General features: G+C 41.9%; 1 protein-coding gene across 2 annotated transcripts; it reads left to right on the top strand.

Annotated features, from left to right (window-relative positions):
• The first annotated feature begins 1,917 nt into the window (after positions 1 to 1,917).
• Positions 1,918 to 19,447, top strand: LOC311035554 (active breakpoint cluster region-related protein). Of its 2 annotated transcripts, none has more exons than XM_084043828.1 (22): positions 1,918 to 2,033; positions 2,524 to 2,636; positions 3,004 to 3,108; positions 4,477 to 4,818; positions 4,956 to 5,063; positions 5,198 to 5,252; positions 5,538 to 5,590; positions 6,082 to 6,219; positions 7,954 to 8,075; positions 9,442 to 9,604; positions 9,953 to 10,072; positions 10,284 to 10,359; positions 11,911 to 12,006; positions 12,349 to 12,423; positions 12,574 to 12,671; positions 12,924 to 13,034; positions 13,787 to 13,953; positions 15,613 to 15,752; positions 16,399 to 16,533; positions 17,400 to 17,505; positions 18,600 to 18,741; positions 19,171 to 19,447. In XM_084043828.1, exons 1-22 carry the CDS (start codon positions 1,928 to 1,930, stop codon positions 19,276 to 19,278), a joined length of 2,679 nt encoding a protein of 892 aa, XP_083899954.1. In that variant the 5' UTR covers positions 1,918 to 1,927; the 3' UTR covers positions 19,279 to 19,447. The 2 variants fall into 2 exon arrangements, with proteins under 2 accessions (XP_083899954.1, XP_083899955.1); XM_084043829.1 differs by having other exon boundaries at positions 9,442 to 9,598.
• Positions 19,448 to 19,504: the final 57 nt, after the last annotated feature.

Consider the following 19,504-nt stretch of genomic DNA (forward strand, 5'->3'; position numbering starts at 1 on the left):
CATGATTTTTTCTGTACACCTCAATAAAATAAAATAAATCAAGATTGCTCTATTCACCTTATTCTTTGCCCTTCTCTGGGCGGCGCCATTGCCCTTTTCTGCTGCTTCATCTGTCCACTTCCTCCCTAGTAGGCTGCAGGTGTAATGCAGGTAATCAGTGTGTTGCCAGAGTTTGCAAGAGAAACAAGCCGCTAGGTCTATGAAAACAAGCCCCCAAAAAAGCGACTAGGCTAAGTTTTACCACCTTACATCAGCTATTTGAAAATAGCAGATCTCATCGTCACATGTTGTGACATTGCGACATGTTGTGAGCTTGTAGATCTGCACAATACATATTAATCTGGGGGTCCTTGACATGAAAACGAATTGGGAACCACTGGTTTAAAAAACATTAGGAAGCCCTGTCTGCTTATAAGCAGACATGCAACGCTGGTAAACAGGAAACCCCTTAATATGGGGCTCCCCACCCCCCCTACCTTCATACCTACTTCCTGGACGTGGCCAGGAATAAGGTGAATATAGGCCACTAGTACAATGGCTTGAAATACCACTGGGCAAGCATACAAAGAAACTGGTTTGAGGAATTGCATTTACAACACTAGAAAATATTGTTCCTAAAGAAACAATTTGGCCTATTTCCAATGGTTTGCAGTATATTCACGTGTGTGTGTGTGTACACTGTGCGTGTGCGTGCGTGCGTGTGTGAGGGGTAGTCCAGTAATAATGTCACTTGACCTCCAACTAATTGCAACAACAACAAACTCAACTGATTTTGTGTCCTAAATATGTCCTGAATATAGGTTGCAAGGAATTGCATGTATGGAAATTATTTTAATTCAAAATGGCCACCATCCACACTATTATTACATAATACAATTATATCTTGAAAACCCAACACTGTATGATGTCGACATTTGGCAGGTGTATTGCTGGGGACACAGGTAAATGCAGTAACAAGTTCGAACTTGTTTAGATAAGCGGTTCTTAAGATTAGACTACTTTTTTATCCTTTAAATGTGAATTTCAAATGTATCACTAGGTGGTAGTGTTGGACTAGAAATTATGGATTTTTATTCCAATGGTAGAAAAGCATGACATATTGACAGGAGTGCATGCGTGTGTGCACGTGTGTTTTACAGCTTTTACACTATGACTTTGCTGTGAACTGAATTATTGAATACATTAGAACCGTAAGCCGAATCGGTTAGTAGTCACTGTATCAATTCAGACCCTCAACTCAGGTATTTATTTCAAACCCAAATTCCATGGGAGCCAGTTAGCCAGTCCAGTCCAGGTACACTCGAGTACTGTCTGTATCACCTCCTCATCCTAGCAGTCAGGTGTTATTTTTCCCCACCATCCTTAGCCTTGTAAACCCGGCTACACCATCCTTTTCCTATCACACGGCTGTAGTACCCTCTGGTGTCCTGAGGTGCACGGTGGCGCAGTCGGTAGTGCTGTCGCCTCACAGCTAGAAAGTCCTGTGTTCCTGGTAGTAGCACCCAGGATTACATAGGCAATTGGCCCTGGATGAAAAAAATGGGTTACAAAATCGTGGGATAAAAATTGAATAAAAAAAAAAATTCTAATAGTATCCTCTGGGGCTTCTGGTCATTGATCACTCCTTGATCTATCGAGTGAGTAGTATCAGAGCCATGGAAGGCAAAATGTAATCATGTATCAACATCAATGCAACATTATTCCTTAAACACGCAAGTCGTTTTGTCAAAATATGTTTTGCAATAGAAGTCGGTAGTTGCATACAGGTTACCACCATACTTATTGCTCAGCGTTTCACACAGACAGGAAGTCATATTTTCCCTTTTTGTGTCATTACAGAAACAGGAAGTTTTCTAACACCAGTCGTGTGTGTGTGTGTGTGTGTGTGTGTGTGTGTGTGTGTGTGCGTGCGGGAGTGTTTGTTCACATGCTGTCTGCCTCCAGTCCTCACACTCCACATTGGAGAGAGCACCTCAGAGCAATGGAGGTGTATCAGCAGGCTGTGGATTATCTGTTGTCACAGCAGTTACCAGGTGAGTGTGTGTACGTTTGTGTTAGAGAAAGACATAAGACACTTAAAAGAGAGAAGTTCAGACATAGTAAGGTGGGGGGCATTTTTACTCTCTCAGATTTGACTGTGTATATTTGAAAAGCTTACTTCCAAAATGCTACACACATATTTTTTTTTCAATTGAGCTCATTGTGCTGTATAAGTTGTGTGTATAAGTTAAGACATTTACCCGATATTCTGTGTTGACACTTAATGACACGTAAGAGTGTCATTCATTTCAAATCTCTGACATTGGCACAAATTCCTAAATATGCATGCTCTCTACACACTAAAGTCTAAAGGGTTCATCTAACTGAGTGTAAAAATGTACCCAAAAGGACCCTTGTGAGCGCAATTTTCCGCTCTCAGAGTTACATGAAAACTGAGGATTTTACTGTGTGTGTGTGTGTGTGTGTGTGTGTGTGTGTGTGTGTGTGTGTGTGTGTGTGTGTGTGTGTGTTTATGTGTGTCAGTTGAAGTTGATACAGGGTCTTATAACTTGGAGGAGGATGTGTTCCATGAAGAGTCAGTGGCGTGTCTCCTGTCCCCTCTCCAAGCAGAAAGCTTTGACTTCCCTGACAGCCCTGTGAGTCACCACGCCATGGCGTGTCTTCCCCACAGCTGTCACAGTTGTTTAGAAATCCAGTCAGTTACCCACAGTCAGTTACTAATAATCTGTCTCCTTATATTAAAACACACATTGAACAACCCCCCCCCCCCCACTGTTCACCTGTTCAAAAGAAAAATCCGTTTTACATTTCCGCCTAGTTTTGTTCTAGTGTTTGTTTTGTTTTATTGCCCTCAAATCACCCATCAGTCTTTGTGTTTTCATCTTGCAAATGTCTGTTGAAATTCACCCAGTCCTGGCTTTCACAATGCCAATGGCTACAGCATGTCAACATATTATATTATGTGTGGTGGTGTGTTGATTTGTTTGTGAATGTCTGATGCAGACCTTGCGTAGCCCAGAGGAACTGATGGAGAAGAGGTTGGTGGCTCTGAAGAGAATCTTGGAGAGCGAGGAGCTTTACCTGAATGAACTGGATATATTATTGATGGTAACATAACATGCGTATGCACACACACATTGTTATGATTTTGGTGATGTTTTTCTTGCTTACACATTCACACTCTCTCATAAACATAGGTTTAGTTCAGTTGATATAATTTGTCACTTTGCAAGGTTTTGCTGCCCATGCACTGTCTGTTCTTTATGTTCAATTGTGTCAGACAGACACATGTCATTTGGATTGTAAAAAGAAGTCATGGATGCCGTTCTGTCTCTCACTGTGCACGAGAATGCTACACACACCAAAGTCCATGTAGTGGTGCTAGTCCACGGCAGAATAATATAAATAGTAGTCTTCAAGAGACAAGAAGGTGGCTGCACACACTGGTAGCCAATGTGCCTATACTTTATTTTTGGAAGCAGAGAAAGAAACCAACGTTTCAGCAGGTAACTGCAGTGCTGTCTCAAACAATGCTTGGCTTCCCTTTTCTGTGGCTAACTGCTCTTTGAAACAATTGGTGTAATAGATAGAAAAATGCACCAGAGAATCATAATATTATGTTTTGTCTAACACCTTGCACATGCATGAGTGTGTGGTCAACATTGTGTCACGTAATGTGAGCACAGGGCTGCCTTCAATGACCCCATCTGGTAAATCTCTAGTTCTCTATTGGGCTTAGTTCCTCATCTGTAAAAAACAAGATCCTGTTCCAAACCCCCCAAATAGCCCTAAACAAACCGTTTACCAACCCGCTGCTTATACCATTTTAAACGTGATCATACTAGAAGCATGCTAGTTCCCTCTCATGTTTGCTTCTCATGCAGTTATTGAACAGAGTGAAATGGCTTTAACGTCAGTGTACGTTGAGGGAAGAACAGCTCTTCAGATTGGAACTGGATCCACTCACTCTGTAGGATATGAATAGACATCCAAGGAAGTCATTGTGCAATAATCATCAATTCTTTGAGACTCATGGAACGCCAACTTTCAATGATCTTGTATGAAGCCTGTTAGTGTGTGTTGCCCAGTGTGTTGTGGTATGTGGTACGCCAATGTAAAGTCTGCAATGTCTGTACTGTGTGTATGCGTGCCAACTAATTAAGTGTTGAGTGGCTTTTGAAGTGCATGTGAGTGAAGTGTCAATGTTGGTTGTGAGATGAGATGAGAACTGCCTGATGATTAAAAAAACTCACCACCATCACCCAATTGTTCACCAGGGCTCATTTCTGTCTCTGTTTATGTTCTCCATTTCTCTAGCTGGCTGTAGACAGTAAATGCACTCTTTCCTCTCATCATCATCCATCGTTTTACCTTCCTCCCTAGAGTAATGACAGTTTCTAACATCACAGTTGTTGACCAGTTAGTTATTGAAAAAGAAAAATCGGATTCCATCTCCCTCCCTGTTTCCCTCTCCAGCCTATGAAAGCCCTGCGGGCCTCAGCAGGGACCTCCCAGCCGGTTCTGTCCAGCCAAGAAGTTCAGACAGTGTTCTATCAGGTACCAGAGCTCAGGGACCTGCACCAGTGCTTCTACGAAGGCCTAAGAGCCCGCCTGGAGGCCCACACACACGCAGAGCCTGTTCCTGACTCTGGGATTAATGTCGGCGGCGTCTGCGCAGTGGAGAGCTGCCTTAAGACACACTCAGACATGGGGCCTCCTGAGAACTCATGCTCAGGGAGAGAGACTGGTTCTGGTGATGGTTTTCGTGTGGGGCATGGAGGTTTTGAGCTTACGGTGGGAGACCTATATTTGAAAATGGTAAGTTCCATACTGTTATATACTAGTAAAGTTAGTCTCCGTCTCCACTCCCCCCCTTACATATAATGTTTAATGTGAGCTGTTCACTCAACTATTCTATACTTTAAATGGGATGATGCTTTAATGTTGTTTCCCAGGTCAGCCAGATAGGTGTGTATCGTGGCTTCATCGATAACTATGAGAAGGCCGTGGAGATAGTTCGTAATTGCACACAGTGTGAACCTCGTTTCAAAATACTAGCCCAGGTAACATGAAGTCTAGAAGAATGAACGCTCATCATTTCACATGTCAATGGCCATTGACACTTATGTTTTCATCTCACACATTGTTTACACACACCATTATGACACATGTCTCATGTTTTCATCTTTATTTTCAGAGCATGATGTCTAAAAATGGCCCAGACAAGGTTAGGTTGATATACACATTTGAAGGTATGTACCGGTAACATTTGTTAAATGGGACATTGTTAACTCAAGTTTAAATGTATAGGATTTAGTCACTGTTACAGTCACAAAGGGGTTTATGGATACACATTATGGGGTCAGGAGACCTGGTTTAGACCCTTCAAATGCAAACTAAATTACAAAACTTTGAATTAAAAGTGCTAGTGATACATTAATACATACATGCTTTACATAAATAAATGAATAAAAGTGGGAAGGTCAATTGTCAAAGAATGCATTTGCATTCCAATATGATGGTCTATGTTTCTCCAGCTCTCCTGTATAAGCCGTTGGAAAAAATCACCAAGACTACACTGGTGCTGCATGTGAGAAACTTCTCAATGATTTCACTATTGAAGCCATCTGATAATCTGTGCATTAACCTCAAAGTCTCCAATGAATACACTCCTTGGCTTTCCTTGTCTCTGCCTATAGCTTGATTTATGCTCTATAGTATGACAGTGGTACTCACCAAATGTAATTGAAGTTACACCAAAAAAACAGTTATTTAGTTCTTGCATTCATATGATCGAGTATGAGTTAAGCCTGAGTTTTACTTAGTTGCATGGTGGTGTTGTGCCCCAAACATAGCCGATCTACAAGCTCACATTGTAGATCGGCTATTTTCGGTGCACAACCATGTATAAATCAGTCTTCCCATTTCAACTAAGCTTCTCCTCCCTAACCCCTTGTTTTTTTTTCTTGGTTTTCCCTGTGCCATCGTTTTCCTCTCCATTTCGCAACTCTTTGCATGCATTTGTGTGTCGCCAATGTCATGTGCTCTGAGACTGATCTAATCACTTCCTTCTCTCTCCAGGAACTTTTGAAGACAACACCTGAGGAGCACACGGATTATCCTCTGTTACAGGAAGTTCTGAGGCTGTCTCACGGCTTCCTGTCTGGGGTCAACGAAGGCTCACAATGCAAACGAGAGGTCACGCTCAGTCACGGCATGGTGAGAGGGCACGTCACACATACGCACACAGACATAATGAGCACAAATCACAACTCTACTGAACTTTAGTGTCACGTCACAGGTTGACAGGTGTAAGAAAAAAATTGGTGAAATTATTTGTTGTATAAGCTGCATCATTGCAGTTTCAAGAAAGGTGGACAGAGATGGAGAAATAAACTGAAAAACATATATATAACAGATATCAATATGGGCAGTGTGAAATATATACATATTAAGGTGCGTGTTAAATAGTAAAATATAACTGCCTATCCTCCCATATCAAATTTGACTACTGGGAGGGCCGGCCGACAGGCGGAACACATTCTAGTCACTCTGACTCAGACATAACCATAAACAAACCTGATACACCCATAATACAGTAGGCAGGACCACGGCCACGTCACTCTGACTCAGACATAACCATAAACAAACCTGATACACCCATAATACAGTAGGCAGGACCACGGCCACGTCACTCTGACTCAGACATAACCATAAACAAACCTGATACGCCCATAATACAGTAGGCAGGACCACGGCCACATCACTCTGACTCAGACATAACCATAAACAAACTTGATACGCTCATATATAGGCACGTCACTATGACTGAGACATATTCGCGTCTAGTTTAAAAAAACGGCCCTGGCCCGGCCTAGCGGTCCGGGCACTTAGGCTCAATGTAGCCTGACAGCACGTTGCGGGTTCGAGTCCCGAGCCCGACGGCCTTTGCTGCGTGTCATTCCCCTGTTTCTCTCCCTGTTTCTCTCCACTAATACTATCTAAAGATAGTTACAAATATCGCATAAAAAAGATGGAGTCCAATGTAAAAAGAATTATGCCATGCTACACTATGTTGTCCAATGTAAAAAAAAAGCCATATTACACTATGTCGACCAATGTAAAAATCCATACAAAATTGCCATGCTACACTATGTCGTCCAATGTAAAAAACATTGAAAAAAAATCTTGCTTGCTACACTACAGTATGTCGTCCAACGACGAGGAACTTTAAGTTAACGAGAGGTTAGTGCCGCTATGCGGCCCTCACATGTAGCATTCGGGCCTCTATGTGGAGATCTCTGTATCTGTCAGTCCTTGACCCATGCCTATATATGGACCTTATTTGTTTGCGCCTGATGCCATTACGACACATTGAGGATAGACAACACACTCCATATTTGGGCGTAGCTGCATTGGGAACTCCTTATATGGTTATAGCTGAGCCATAGTGACTTGAGCGTGATGACGTGGTCCTCCGGCCTACCGGCTGGCCGGTCCTTCCATTAGCCAATTTTAATATAATATAAGAATTGTTGCAACGGTGTCGATAAGGGCGTACTCTCTCCTCCTTTCTTTAGGTCCTTAGTAAAGTCTCCTACAGCAATAAAAACAGCCTCAGGATGTGCGATTTCCTCACACCTCACTAAGGTGTGAGGTGTGAGGTGATGCAGCAGAAGCCATGCCATAACACCCTAACAATTACCTCTGTATTTTACTGTTGATAGCACAATGTTTTTTTGAATGAATAATGAATGAATGAGCTTTTATTTCCGTGTCTTGTCCAGAAACCCATTCACACACCAAAACACAATTATAAAATGTTACATTCACTACTATGACACATTCACTACTATGCACAGTAAACACTGTGTGTGTGTGTGTGTGTGTGTGTGTGTGTGTGTGTGTGTGTGTGTGTGTGTGTGTGCGTGTGCGTGTGTACCTGCGACCCAGAGACGGCAGTTGATGCGTGACGGCTTTGTGGTGGACGAGTGTGAGGGAGTGAGGAACTTGCGTCATCTCTTCCTTTACACAGACCTGCTGCTGTGTGCCAAGCTGAAGGCTGCAGCCAAAAAGTGAGTGGGGAGGCCACAACATAAAGCCATAATGAACGTTTTACTGTGGATACCATCTATTAGATGACCTACAGCAGTGGTTCTCAAACTTTTTCATGTCAAGGACCCCCAAATTGACATTTATTAGCCCGCGGACCCCCATTTGAAAAGATAAGCCAGGGACCCCCATAAGAGAAGATTTTTACGGCTCTAGCAGTGATTCTCAACCATTTTAATTTCAAGGACCCCCCAGTTTGACATGCATTAGGCTACGGACCCTATTTAACGGCATCTCTATCTCTGGGACCCCAATTTATATTGTAAAATCAATGTTAATTTAACTCTGAGAGTGTACAAATGGAACCAAATGGACCCGTAAGGGTCCATTTGGTTCCATTTGTACGCTTTCAGAGTTACAGATCCATAAGGGTCCATTTGGTTCCTATCCATCATTTAGCTGGGGGACCCCCTGGAACCCCCTCAAGTACCCCTGGGGGTCCCCGGACCCCACTTTGAGAACCAATGACCTACAGTATAGTAGACGAATGAGAAATGTAAGGGGCGATATCGCACTATGAGCTTCAGGCAGTACCACAGGTAGTTCTAGTAGGTGTTCTATACCCTGACACCTGGGTCTAAATCTCTCAATGGGAGAGTATAAGGAGACCACCTCCAACAACCACAGTATTCACATACTATAGTGATGACGTTTTATTCAATTACAAAATTGGCCAGATTGTAAGTTTTGATTATTTTATTAAACAGGCTCTCCAACTTCGGGTGGATCCACAGTGGTGCATCCGGCTTTGTTCGAACGTACACAAACATAATTGGCCTGCGTTCAGGGAAGGCAAGCCGGGCGGGGAGGGTGATATTCGTCACCGCACAAGCTCCTACAGGCTGGGGCGGCACCTGTCAGCAGGTAGTGCTGGGGCGGGAGGAGTAGGAGGGAGGTGGGGTCTTCTCACTGGCAGGCGCGCCAGTAGGATAGAACAGCAGTGACAACACACAGAAATGTGTGTGGGGAGGAATCAGTTGAAATAACAACTAAATTGGGGCGAAAAAGGGGTAAAAAACATCTGAGGGACAGTTTTGTGTTGAATTTCTCCAACTCTAAAAATCTGTATAGCCTCCAAATTAGCACAGGCAGGCTATATTAAAACACATTAAAACCGGGAAAGCATCTGTGTCATTATAGATTTTTGAATTGGCTATTCAAACATAGCGGATAAACAAGCTTACAGCGCGTCACTTCGTGCCGTGTTGCGAGCTGAAGATCTGCTATTTTTTAACATGTTTATAAAATCTTGAAAGTGTGAGAACTAGAAGGCATTGGTAAAGGTAGCTTATACGCTGATATTGTTTGTATGTAATGTTTTTTATGCAGTAAGCCCAGCCAGTACAGGTTCTGCTGGTATTTGCCACTGGCCAACCTGCGAGTGAACTGGAGAACAGATCCGCGACGGCCTCCTGACACACAGCTCCGTTTGCTCAGCATCAGGTCCAAGATGTACCTGCTCCGACAACAGCAACGACCGAACATGGTGCAGGTGTGTGTGTGTGTGTGTGTGTGTGCGTGTGTGCGTGTGTGCGTGTGTGTGTGTGTGTGTGTGTGTGTGTGTGTGTGTGTGTGTGTGTGTGTGTGTGTGTGTGTGTGTGTGTGTGTGTGTGTGTTTGTTTTGAATCTGAAGAGACAGAGATTAAAAAGGAGTCCAATTATTTATATTATGGAGTCAAATATTAAGCACTTGAACCTCAGCATCCTTATTCTGAGGGGAATGTTTGCCAAAATAGCAGATCTACAAGCTCACAATGCGCCATGACGTGTTGTGAGCTTGTAGATCGGCAAATGTTGGTAATGTAGTTGCAACGTTTTTACTGTGTGTGTGTGTGTGAAGGGAGGCAGCAAGCGAGTTCGTCAGCTGGATCGCAGCAGGAAGAAGCTGGAGCAGATGGAATTGTTACTTCTCACACACTCCCCTGTCCACCGTCTGGAGCTGCACAGTCCCAGTGGCAAAGTACACACACACTCTATCTATCTATCTATCTATCTATCTATCTATCTATCTATCTATCTATCTATCTATCTATCTATCTATCTATCTATCTATCTATCTATCTAACGTATCATAACATTTCATTATTGCATTTCATCCTTTTTTGTTAATGGAATATATAACAGGTAAAAGACAAAGTCAAACTATATTCATTCCCCCTGTCTCACTCCAGAGTCACTCTTTCCTCCTGTCCTCCCTCTATGAGCTGGAAGAGTGGAGAGAAACTATCGACAAGCTCACCAGAGACAGTAAGTACCAGCTTATGATAATAATAATAATGATAATAATAATTTATTTGTGTTGCACTTTCCATTCACAAAGAATATCAGAGTGCTACGTAGTTAAAAACATAATATCAAACAAAAAGAATCACAAAAGGTTAAAATAGGGTAAAAAAAAAGAAGGCGTCAAGCTAAAAAGGAGTCTGCAGGAGTTATCATGAGAAAGGAACTCAAGTTTAATATATGCTATGCAACATTACAGGGCACTGATCACAGAGTGTACAAATAGAGCAATTTAGATCACAAAATGATTTAAATGAACACTCATGATTTTACAGTGCATAATGTAAAAGTTGAGCAAACTGGATTCAGTGAGGAATATTTAGTCATCATTTTTAACCCTCTGATAAGCACATACAGTACACTGTAAAAATGGATGGTAATATAGCACTCCGGATCTTGCTGCATACTGTGTTCATGATCTTGTCACAATAAAACCATATTTGTTGGGAAACACGAGGGAGAATCTACAGATGTTAGCCATAAAACAGTAAGCGCGTATACATATAAATGCCTGCCACAAGCAATGAGTGATGTCTGCTGCGGGAATGCATTTTATTGCCTGCAAATCCACAAAACGGCGATAAAAATCAACTGATGTTGTTTAGACGCCGTTTTACAATTTAGGCATTTAACAGAACAAGTGTGAGATTAGACTAAATGGCATGCACCCTAGTATTCAACAAACAACAGGCTAATGGTCATATTAGTAGAGTGCAAAGAGAATAATGTATTGCTTTTGTTGCTTGTCTAGATGTTGAATGTTTACATGGACCACAATGGAAACAAGGCTTTGTCTTTTTTGTGATTATCCATTTGGCTTTTTTTGTTGTTTCTTTTTTACTGGATTAGGATACCAGGGAAACAACAAACCTAGCATCTGTCTAAACTAGTGTTTTTCAACAGGGGCATACAGAGAAGTTTGGGGGGCACTGGAAGCAATGTTTTTTAAAGGGGGGCACTGAGGTGCTCTGGGGGGGGGGCAGCTCTGTGACAGGGATATCCTAACATCCCTGTCACATCAGGCCCCTCTCACAGCACCCACTGTGTGACAGGGATGGTCAGTTTCATGGTCAATATCATGGTCAGTATTATGGTCAGTGTCATGTGACACGATACTGACCATGAGCAACACAATACACAAAAATAAAGCTTACATTTTAATTGGGTGTGGAGCAGTGGTGTTGTTCTACTGTAGTTTTTTTTGGAGGGCATACAATATGCTCGACATGCGCGTGGTCGTGGTTATGCTCGCACGTGGTCAATGGATGAAACGGTTGGTAGAGGGCTATGCTTTTTTCCCCAACATTCTACACGTCATACTACGTTTATAGCGTAACACGGTAAAACACACCTCTGGTGTGGGGGGCGGTAAGGAACCTAAATAAAGCATAATATGTGAAATAAGTAACCAACATACATACATACAAGTAACCAACATACAACATTGCATACTATCTATCAAAAATAATTGTGTACGAGTGCTGCAACACGTTTTGCCATGTGCTGTTTTGTCAGACGTAGAAATGATCCCTCCAGATCTGCTCACCCTCACCAACTCCTGTGTGAAACTGAGGATGACCCAGCAGCCACCGCTGAACAGCTCAAACACTGGTGACAGCCTCTCTCTCTCTCTATCTCCCTCCCCCTCTCTCTCTAGCTTTCTCTCTCTCTCTCTCTCTCTCTCTCTCTCTCTCTCTCTCTCTCTCTCTCTCTCTCTCTCTCTCTCTCTCTCTCTCTCTCTCTCTCTCTGCACATTCACATCCTGTGTCGGGGACACTATGTGCTGATTTCAACCTGTGACATCTTCTCAACACTTCTCTTATGACCACACACACACACACACACACACACACACACACACACACACACACACACACACACACACACACACACACACACACACACACACACACACACACACACACACACACACACACACACACACACACACAGGTTCTGACGTGCAGATGCTGTGTGGGACTCTGACTGTAGCCATCCATTCTGCCTCTGGGCTGCAACAACCAGCCTGTAAGTTTAAGTTTCTATTATGTACAAACAGCAAACAGAAATCACTACTTCTGTTTGCTCACTACTTCACAACCTTGGCTTTTCCCCTCCCTCTTCTCTCTCTCTCTCCCTCTCTCTCTCTCTCTCTCTCTCTCTCTCTCTCTCTATCAGGTGTGTATGCATGTGTGGAGGTGGATGGCTATGACTTCTATGAGAGAGTAGCTCAGACCCGTTTATCAGTCCAGAGCCTAAAACCCTGCTGGGATCAGGTGAGACTCGAGCTCTGCACAAACAATCAAACAGTCGGGTCAAAACCTAGTATAAGCCTGGACCACATATGTTACGCTGGAGAGATTTTACTTTGAAATCACGGATACAGGATGTGGAGAAAATCGTCCGGTGTAACATCATCCGTTAGTGTGATGTCCAGGGTTTTTGTACAGTAATAAAAAAAAAAACATAATATTATATGAATTGTTCCATTAATACAGTTTTACTTACATAAGTCTTCTTTTGTTCAGGAGTTCTCCTTCCAGGTAGATGGAGCACAGAACCTGAGGGTGGTGTGTGTGAGGCAGGTGGAGAGTGGACGGGGAGGAGAAGACATGATCCTGGGTAAAGCTTCTGAAAAGGTACAGTAGATTTAGGAACTCTAGCAGTGAGTGTGGCAGAAATAATCACCCTTTTATTGCTTACCTGAAACTACTTGTGTGTGTGTGTGTGTGTGTGTGTGTGTGTGTGTGTGTGTGTGTGTGTGTGTGTGTGTGTGTGTGTGTGTGTGTGCGTGTGCGTGCGTGCGTAAGTATTGAACTGTAGTGTGAATTGAATCGTATAGTATAGTATTTAGTAATTCTGTCAACCTGACAGTTTGATTGCACAGTCAACAGAGTGATAATGGTCAAATTGAATAACTCTTATTCTAACATGAATATCGTTGCTGTCTGGCAGAAACCTTGTATCTCCATATTTCATCTTTGTATGTTTTCTTTCTAAAATTCATGCTCAACTTCATCGTACAAGAGTGTCGCACAAAAGTAGCGAAAATAGCTGATCTACATAATGTGTCACGATGCTTGTAGATCTTATATTCACTATTTTCGTAACATTTTGAAAGTGAAAGTGGTCAAGTGTGTCTGTGGGTTTTATAAACATTTATGAAAGTATTAACAAGAGCTTGTGACTAAATAATAACTACATTGGATCCATTGGAACACAGGTTATTTATTTTTTTGAAAAGTACCAGTTTTGGACATACAGTACTGTACAAGGTTTCTCGGCCGACAGCGACGTTATGGAAGCATCCCAAACTAGTTAGCCGTTCCCCACAAGTCCCTGTATGTACTGTGTATTTGTCCAAATGTACTGTACCTCTTATTTCCATCAGCTGGACGCCACAGCCCTCAACAAGAGATGGAGAAAACAGACGCTATCTCTGGGCCAGGTGGAGGTGATGGTGTCCCTTAAGTTCTGTCCCCACCCATTAGAATCTCCCAGTTCCACACCCACACAGCAGCTGCCTGTCTTTTGTGTCCCGATTGAAGTTGTGGCACAGTAAGTTCCCTCTCAGAGAGGCCAATATCAACCACATGAACCCTAGTGTCCCTATTCTGGACATGTCATAGCTAATAGGTGAACATTCAGTGAAAATAGAAGATCTACAAAAGCACAACGTATCAATTTCGAGGCGTTGTGAGCTTGTAGATCGGCTGTTTTGGCCGAGTGCAGACCCCTGGGGGACCGCAGTCAATGAAGTGTATAGGGTTTAACTGGTTAAAAATTATATTACACAAGTGGAACTTGATTTCCTTCCTTTGTCTGTCCGAGGGCTTACGTTTGAGGATGTGATTTGTATAACAATGGCCGTGAAAATAGGAAGCCGTAGCAGAAGTATGACGAGAATGGAGTGCAGAAATAGCCTAAACAGCCAGCACAAAAGGTCCATGTGGTTAGGTGTGATTCTATTCTCACTGTAATGTCTGTTGGTATTCTGAATGGTGCTGGCTTACAATCTATGTAATATTAGCATTTTCGTGTATAGAGATAGCATCTAGTTGGATGTCAGTAATGACAAATAACTAAACACAATTACTACTTAGGTACAAGTATCATACTTGGCTTGAGTATTTTTTTCACTTAGGATTCAAAACAGAAATCGGAGATACTGTTGGTGCTCTTAGTCTTGTGTAACATAAAAAAATAGTAGTTCTACATAGATTGAATTGTCAAAGTATAATAGTCTTTATAGCTACAACATGATGTGAAGTGCATCTATATTCTCATCTGTGACTCTTATTTGACCAGATTAGCACTAACATTAACAGAGGCAGAAGCATCATTAAAAATAGTGACTTCTACTTTTAAATACAACATTTAAGAGCTAATACCTTTATACTTTAACTTGAGTAAAGAATTTGAAAGGCACTTCAGCATTTACCAGAGTATTTTCACCTTTACTTGATTAAGCCCTTAATATACTTCAGTTGACTGAGGTCCCTCAGGGGTCCCCTCCTTTTTTCCCTCTACACCAAATCTCTTGAGGGAAAATAGTAGATCTGCAAGCTCACAACGTCACAACGCGATGGCATATAATGATGACATGCCCAAAATAGGGTCAATAGGGTCCATGTGGTTAACAGGTTTAATTGATTTCTTTGCTCGACGTTGCTTGTGCATTACTGTAGGTTTGCAACTATCGATTATTTTCTTACCAATTATTCCATCAATTACTTTTTCGATTAATCGAATAATCGAGAAGCGTGTTTTCTTACTGATATACCTGTATATCTTTATAGATATCAGTGAACCGATTAACCACTTAAGTGTTATTTTATACTTTGTCCCACAACAGTGTTGTACAAACATAGTGAAAATAGCCGATCTACAAGCTCATAACGTGTCGCGACGCATTGTGACCTTGTAGATCTGCTATTTTCACTATTCGTGAAATTGTTTGACATTCTTTTAAACCTATAGAGCGTGCCAAAAATCCTGAAGGGGGCGTCAACAAGTGTCTTTTGGTAGCAGCGGACATCTTTGAGGGGTATAAACCAGGTTGACTTAACATTGCCCAAAACAAACATGTCTGCGCTACTATGTTTGTTGGCACGCTCTATAATGACATGTCCAGAACAGGGATGGATTATTAATCAATTGTTTTATTAAATGATACTTTAAAAAAATGCTATTACATCCATAATGGTCCTCCTCCAGACAGGAGGGCGTTCTGGTCCCCCATGTGGTGCGATGCTGTGCAGAGGAGGTGGAGAGGAGAGGCATGCAGGAGGTGGGCATCTACAGGATCTCAGGAGCAGCCAATGACATCAGCAGCCTCAAGACCGCCTTCGACACCAGTAAGGCCCTGTCGACACTTGGAGGAGATTGATAGAAATTTGAACCGTATTCTTTGAGACACATATACAAGTATTTGGGGAGGGCTGTCATTGTCTTGGAAGTGCAAAATACACAGGTAACAGTGTTGTGTTTGTGAGACGGATTGTAGACAGTGATATATTTTTCCGTCCTAGCGCAAAACTTTGGTTAAAAATTGTAGGACCTGCAACAACCACAATCTTATAAAATAATGAAGACGGGACGCCCAAATATTTGTTTGTATCTAGCTCCTGAGTCTCAAAAAAAGATCCACACAAGAAGCACGTTGGTTTGCACCTCCAACACATTGCGGGACATTGATTCCACTTCTCCTATTTGCACGTACCAGGCTGTGCTGTTACTGTAACTAAAACAATGTGTTTTTACTTTAGGTCATACAAGTTATTAGGGAAAGTGCAAAGGGCTTTGCTTTTGATGCCAATACTTTTGTACTTTTACACAAGTAAATTTGGAATTCCGGACTTTTACTTGTAACGGAGTACTTCTGCATTGCAGTATTGGTACTTTTACTTAAGTAAAGAGTACCTTTTTTGAGTACTTTTTCCACCACTGTTGCACCCATATTGTGATGTGCTTGGAAGACGAGATTCATTGTCCATCCTACAGACATGCGTGACGCAGTGTCCAGGCTGAGAAGTGAAGAAGTGAATGCTGTCTCAGGTGTTCTCAAGTTGTACTTAAGAGAGCTGCCTGAACCTCTCATACCTACCTGCCTGTTCCAGAGCCTGGCCAGAGCACTGGGTAACTCACACACGCACACGCACACACACGCACACGCACACACATTACTGTACTACGATATCAGCATTTCAGGACATCGGTTTTATGAACGCGACTCGTGAGCTTGTAGATCCACTATTTTCAGTGCATGACACTGGCATGCAACCACGTACTGTATAAATCAGGCATAACTCCAACCCCAACCCCTAAACCTAACCTCTAATTGTCGAATCCTAACCCTAACCCCAACCTGAATCTTTTCGTAATTGTAACAAAAAACATGTTTAACCATAAAACAACCTTTTCTCCTTTGAGGATTAGGAAAAGCGTCACAATATCTTTTTCTCAAATTCTACTATACTTACAGTATGGGGACATTTGGCCCTCACAAGTAAAGTAACACAAACGAACACATGCACACTCACACACAGCATACTATAAACATGTGTATTCCCTCCAGTGGTGTAAAGTGGTGTAAAGTAACCAAGTACATTTACTCAAGTTCTGTTCAATTTTGAGGTATTTTTTACTTAAGTGGAGTATTTCCAATTTTCAATACTTTTACTTCTACTCCACTACATCTCAGAGACAAATATTACTAGTTACTTTTTGGATTTCGATTTTTATTACTAAACATACATTAACCACTAATAGCCGATCTAGCCGAGCTTGTAGATCTGCTATTTTCTAAATATTGGAAACATGGGACATTCTGCATAACGAGTACTTTTACTTTTGGTACTTTAAGTACATTTTGATGCCAATACTTTTGTACTTTTACTCAAGTACATTTTGAATTGTAACAGAGTATTCTACATTGCAGTATTGATACTTTTACTTAAGTAAAAAATATGTACTTCTTCCACCACTGATTCCCTCTCCTACAGACATCCAGGACGTTGACTCCAAGCTGGACTCCATGCTGTCTCTGCTTGAGTCCTGTCCTGATGTAAACCGACACACCTTCCTCTATCTCCTGCAGCACCTGCAACGGTCTGGACAGCATCACTCACACCACTGTTATATCACTGTCTGGACAGCATCACTCACACTGTCATATCACTGTCTGGACAACATCACTCACACTGTTACATCACTGTCTGGACAGCATCACTCACACTGTCATATCACTGTCTGGACAGCATCACTCACACTGTTATATCACTGTCTGGACAGCATCACTCACACCACTGTTATATCACTGTCTGGACAGCATCACTCACACTGTCATATCACTGTCTGGACAACATCACTCACACTGTTACATCACTGTCTGGACAGCATCACTCACACTGTCATATCACTGTCTGGACAGCATCACTCACACTGTCATATCACTGTCTGGACAGCATCACTCACACTGTCATATCACTGTCTGGACAGCATCACTCACACTGTCATATCACTGTCTGGACAACATCACTCACACTGTCATATCACTGTCTGGACAGCATCACTCACACTGTCATATCACTGTCTGGACAGCATCACTCACACTGTTATATCACTGTCTGGACAGCATCACTCACACTGTCATATCACTGTCTGGACAGCATCACTCACACTACATATCACTGTTCATTATTATTGATTATCACTCACATTAAATCCCTTTAACCCTGAGGTGGATTAAAAGAATCTCTTCTAAATCAGTTACCCAGTTTTCTGAAAAACCTATGTTTCTATATCAGTGGCGCTCAAACTTTTTCATGTCAAGGACCCCCAAAATGATATGTATTTGGCCACGGACCTCCACCTATACTTTTACAGTATAGGTGAATCTAGGTGAGATTCTGACTTGGACTTGGTGTGCATTGGGCACAAAAAAGGTTTTAACTTTGTGAGCCAGAGGAGACCTTTAAAGATAAGTGATGGTGCCTGGACAATTAATTCACCTTACATTAGGCTAATGACAGCAACTAGGTTTCACTGAAAAGTAGCCCATCTCCATGTGCTATAAATTAAGCAGAAATCAAACGGCAGAGCTGCTGAATTCACCATTTCACAACCAAACACTATACAGTTTGTGATGTACCACTGCAGTTTCAGTTTGTAACCTTGTGTTTTGTTAATTCAACATACTCCAGGATCTCAATGAAAGCAGAGGTGAACAAGATGTCTCTGATGAACCTGGGTACCGTGTTTGGTCCAAGCCTTGTACGCCCTCCTGTGGTCAGCCTTGGTTACTCCGGCCCTGTTGTGGATATTTCCCAGGAGGTGGTGGTGCAGGTACTGTAGGAGTGATATACAATAGGGCCAGCCTAATTTATACTTCATCCTACGACCATGTGACACCACTAAAATAACACATTTTCAGCTGAAAAACATCCAGTCTTAAGCATTTTATCATATAATAATAATAATAATAATAATAATAAACTTTATTTTTATTATAACAATAAAATAAAAGCAAAAGCATAAAACAACAACATTAAACATTAAAATAGGCAATACAGTGAGGACTTAAAAATCAACCAAAGAATCAGCTAAAAGCAAGAGTGAAGAAATAGGTCTTGAGCTGTGCTTTAAAGCTATCGACAATGGATATAGCCTCGTACAAACTTAAGGGTTTGATAGAGGGGGTTTGATGATTACGTTATTGATGTTCTGTTGTTCAAAGTTATGCTGCCTCTCTCTCTCAATCTTTCGCTCTTCTAGGTCCAAGTGGTTCAATTCTTCTTGCAATGTAACTGCCTACCGGCAGCGCAGACTTCACTCCTACACAACACAGACTCAGAGGATGAGGACGAGACCACCCACTTGTGAGACCACCACGCAACTCCTGGAAGTAAATTATTATGGTTGGCCATAAAAACAGCTGTATGTATAGAGCACGTAAAACAGTCACTGTATATATATTTAGATAATAAAGACTCAACCTAGGTGTATCTGTGCTCTGACTGGCTGAGCCCAAATAAAGATATTTATTAATGAAGTTCTGGTAATTTTTATCAACCTGTATATCAGTTGTGATTATACATTTTGTGCATAA

Source organism: Gymnoscopelus microlampas (assembly GCF_963454915.1).
Source record: "Gymnoscopelus microlampas genome assembly, chromosome: 19".
Taxonomy (NCBI): domain Eukaryota; kingdom Metazoa; phylum Chordata; class Actinopteri; order Myctophiformes; family Myctophidae; genus Gymnoscopelus; species Gymnoscopelus microlampas.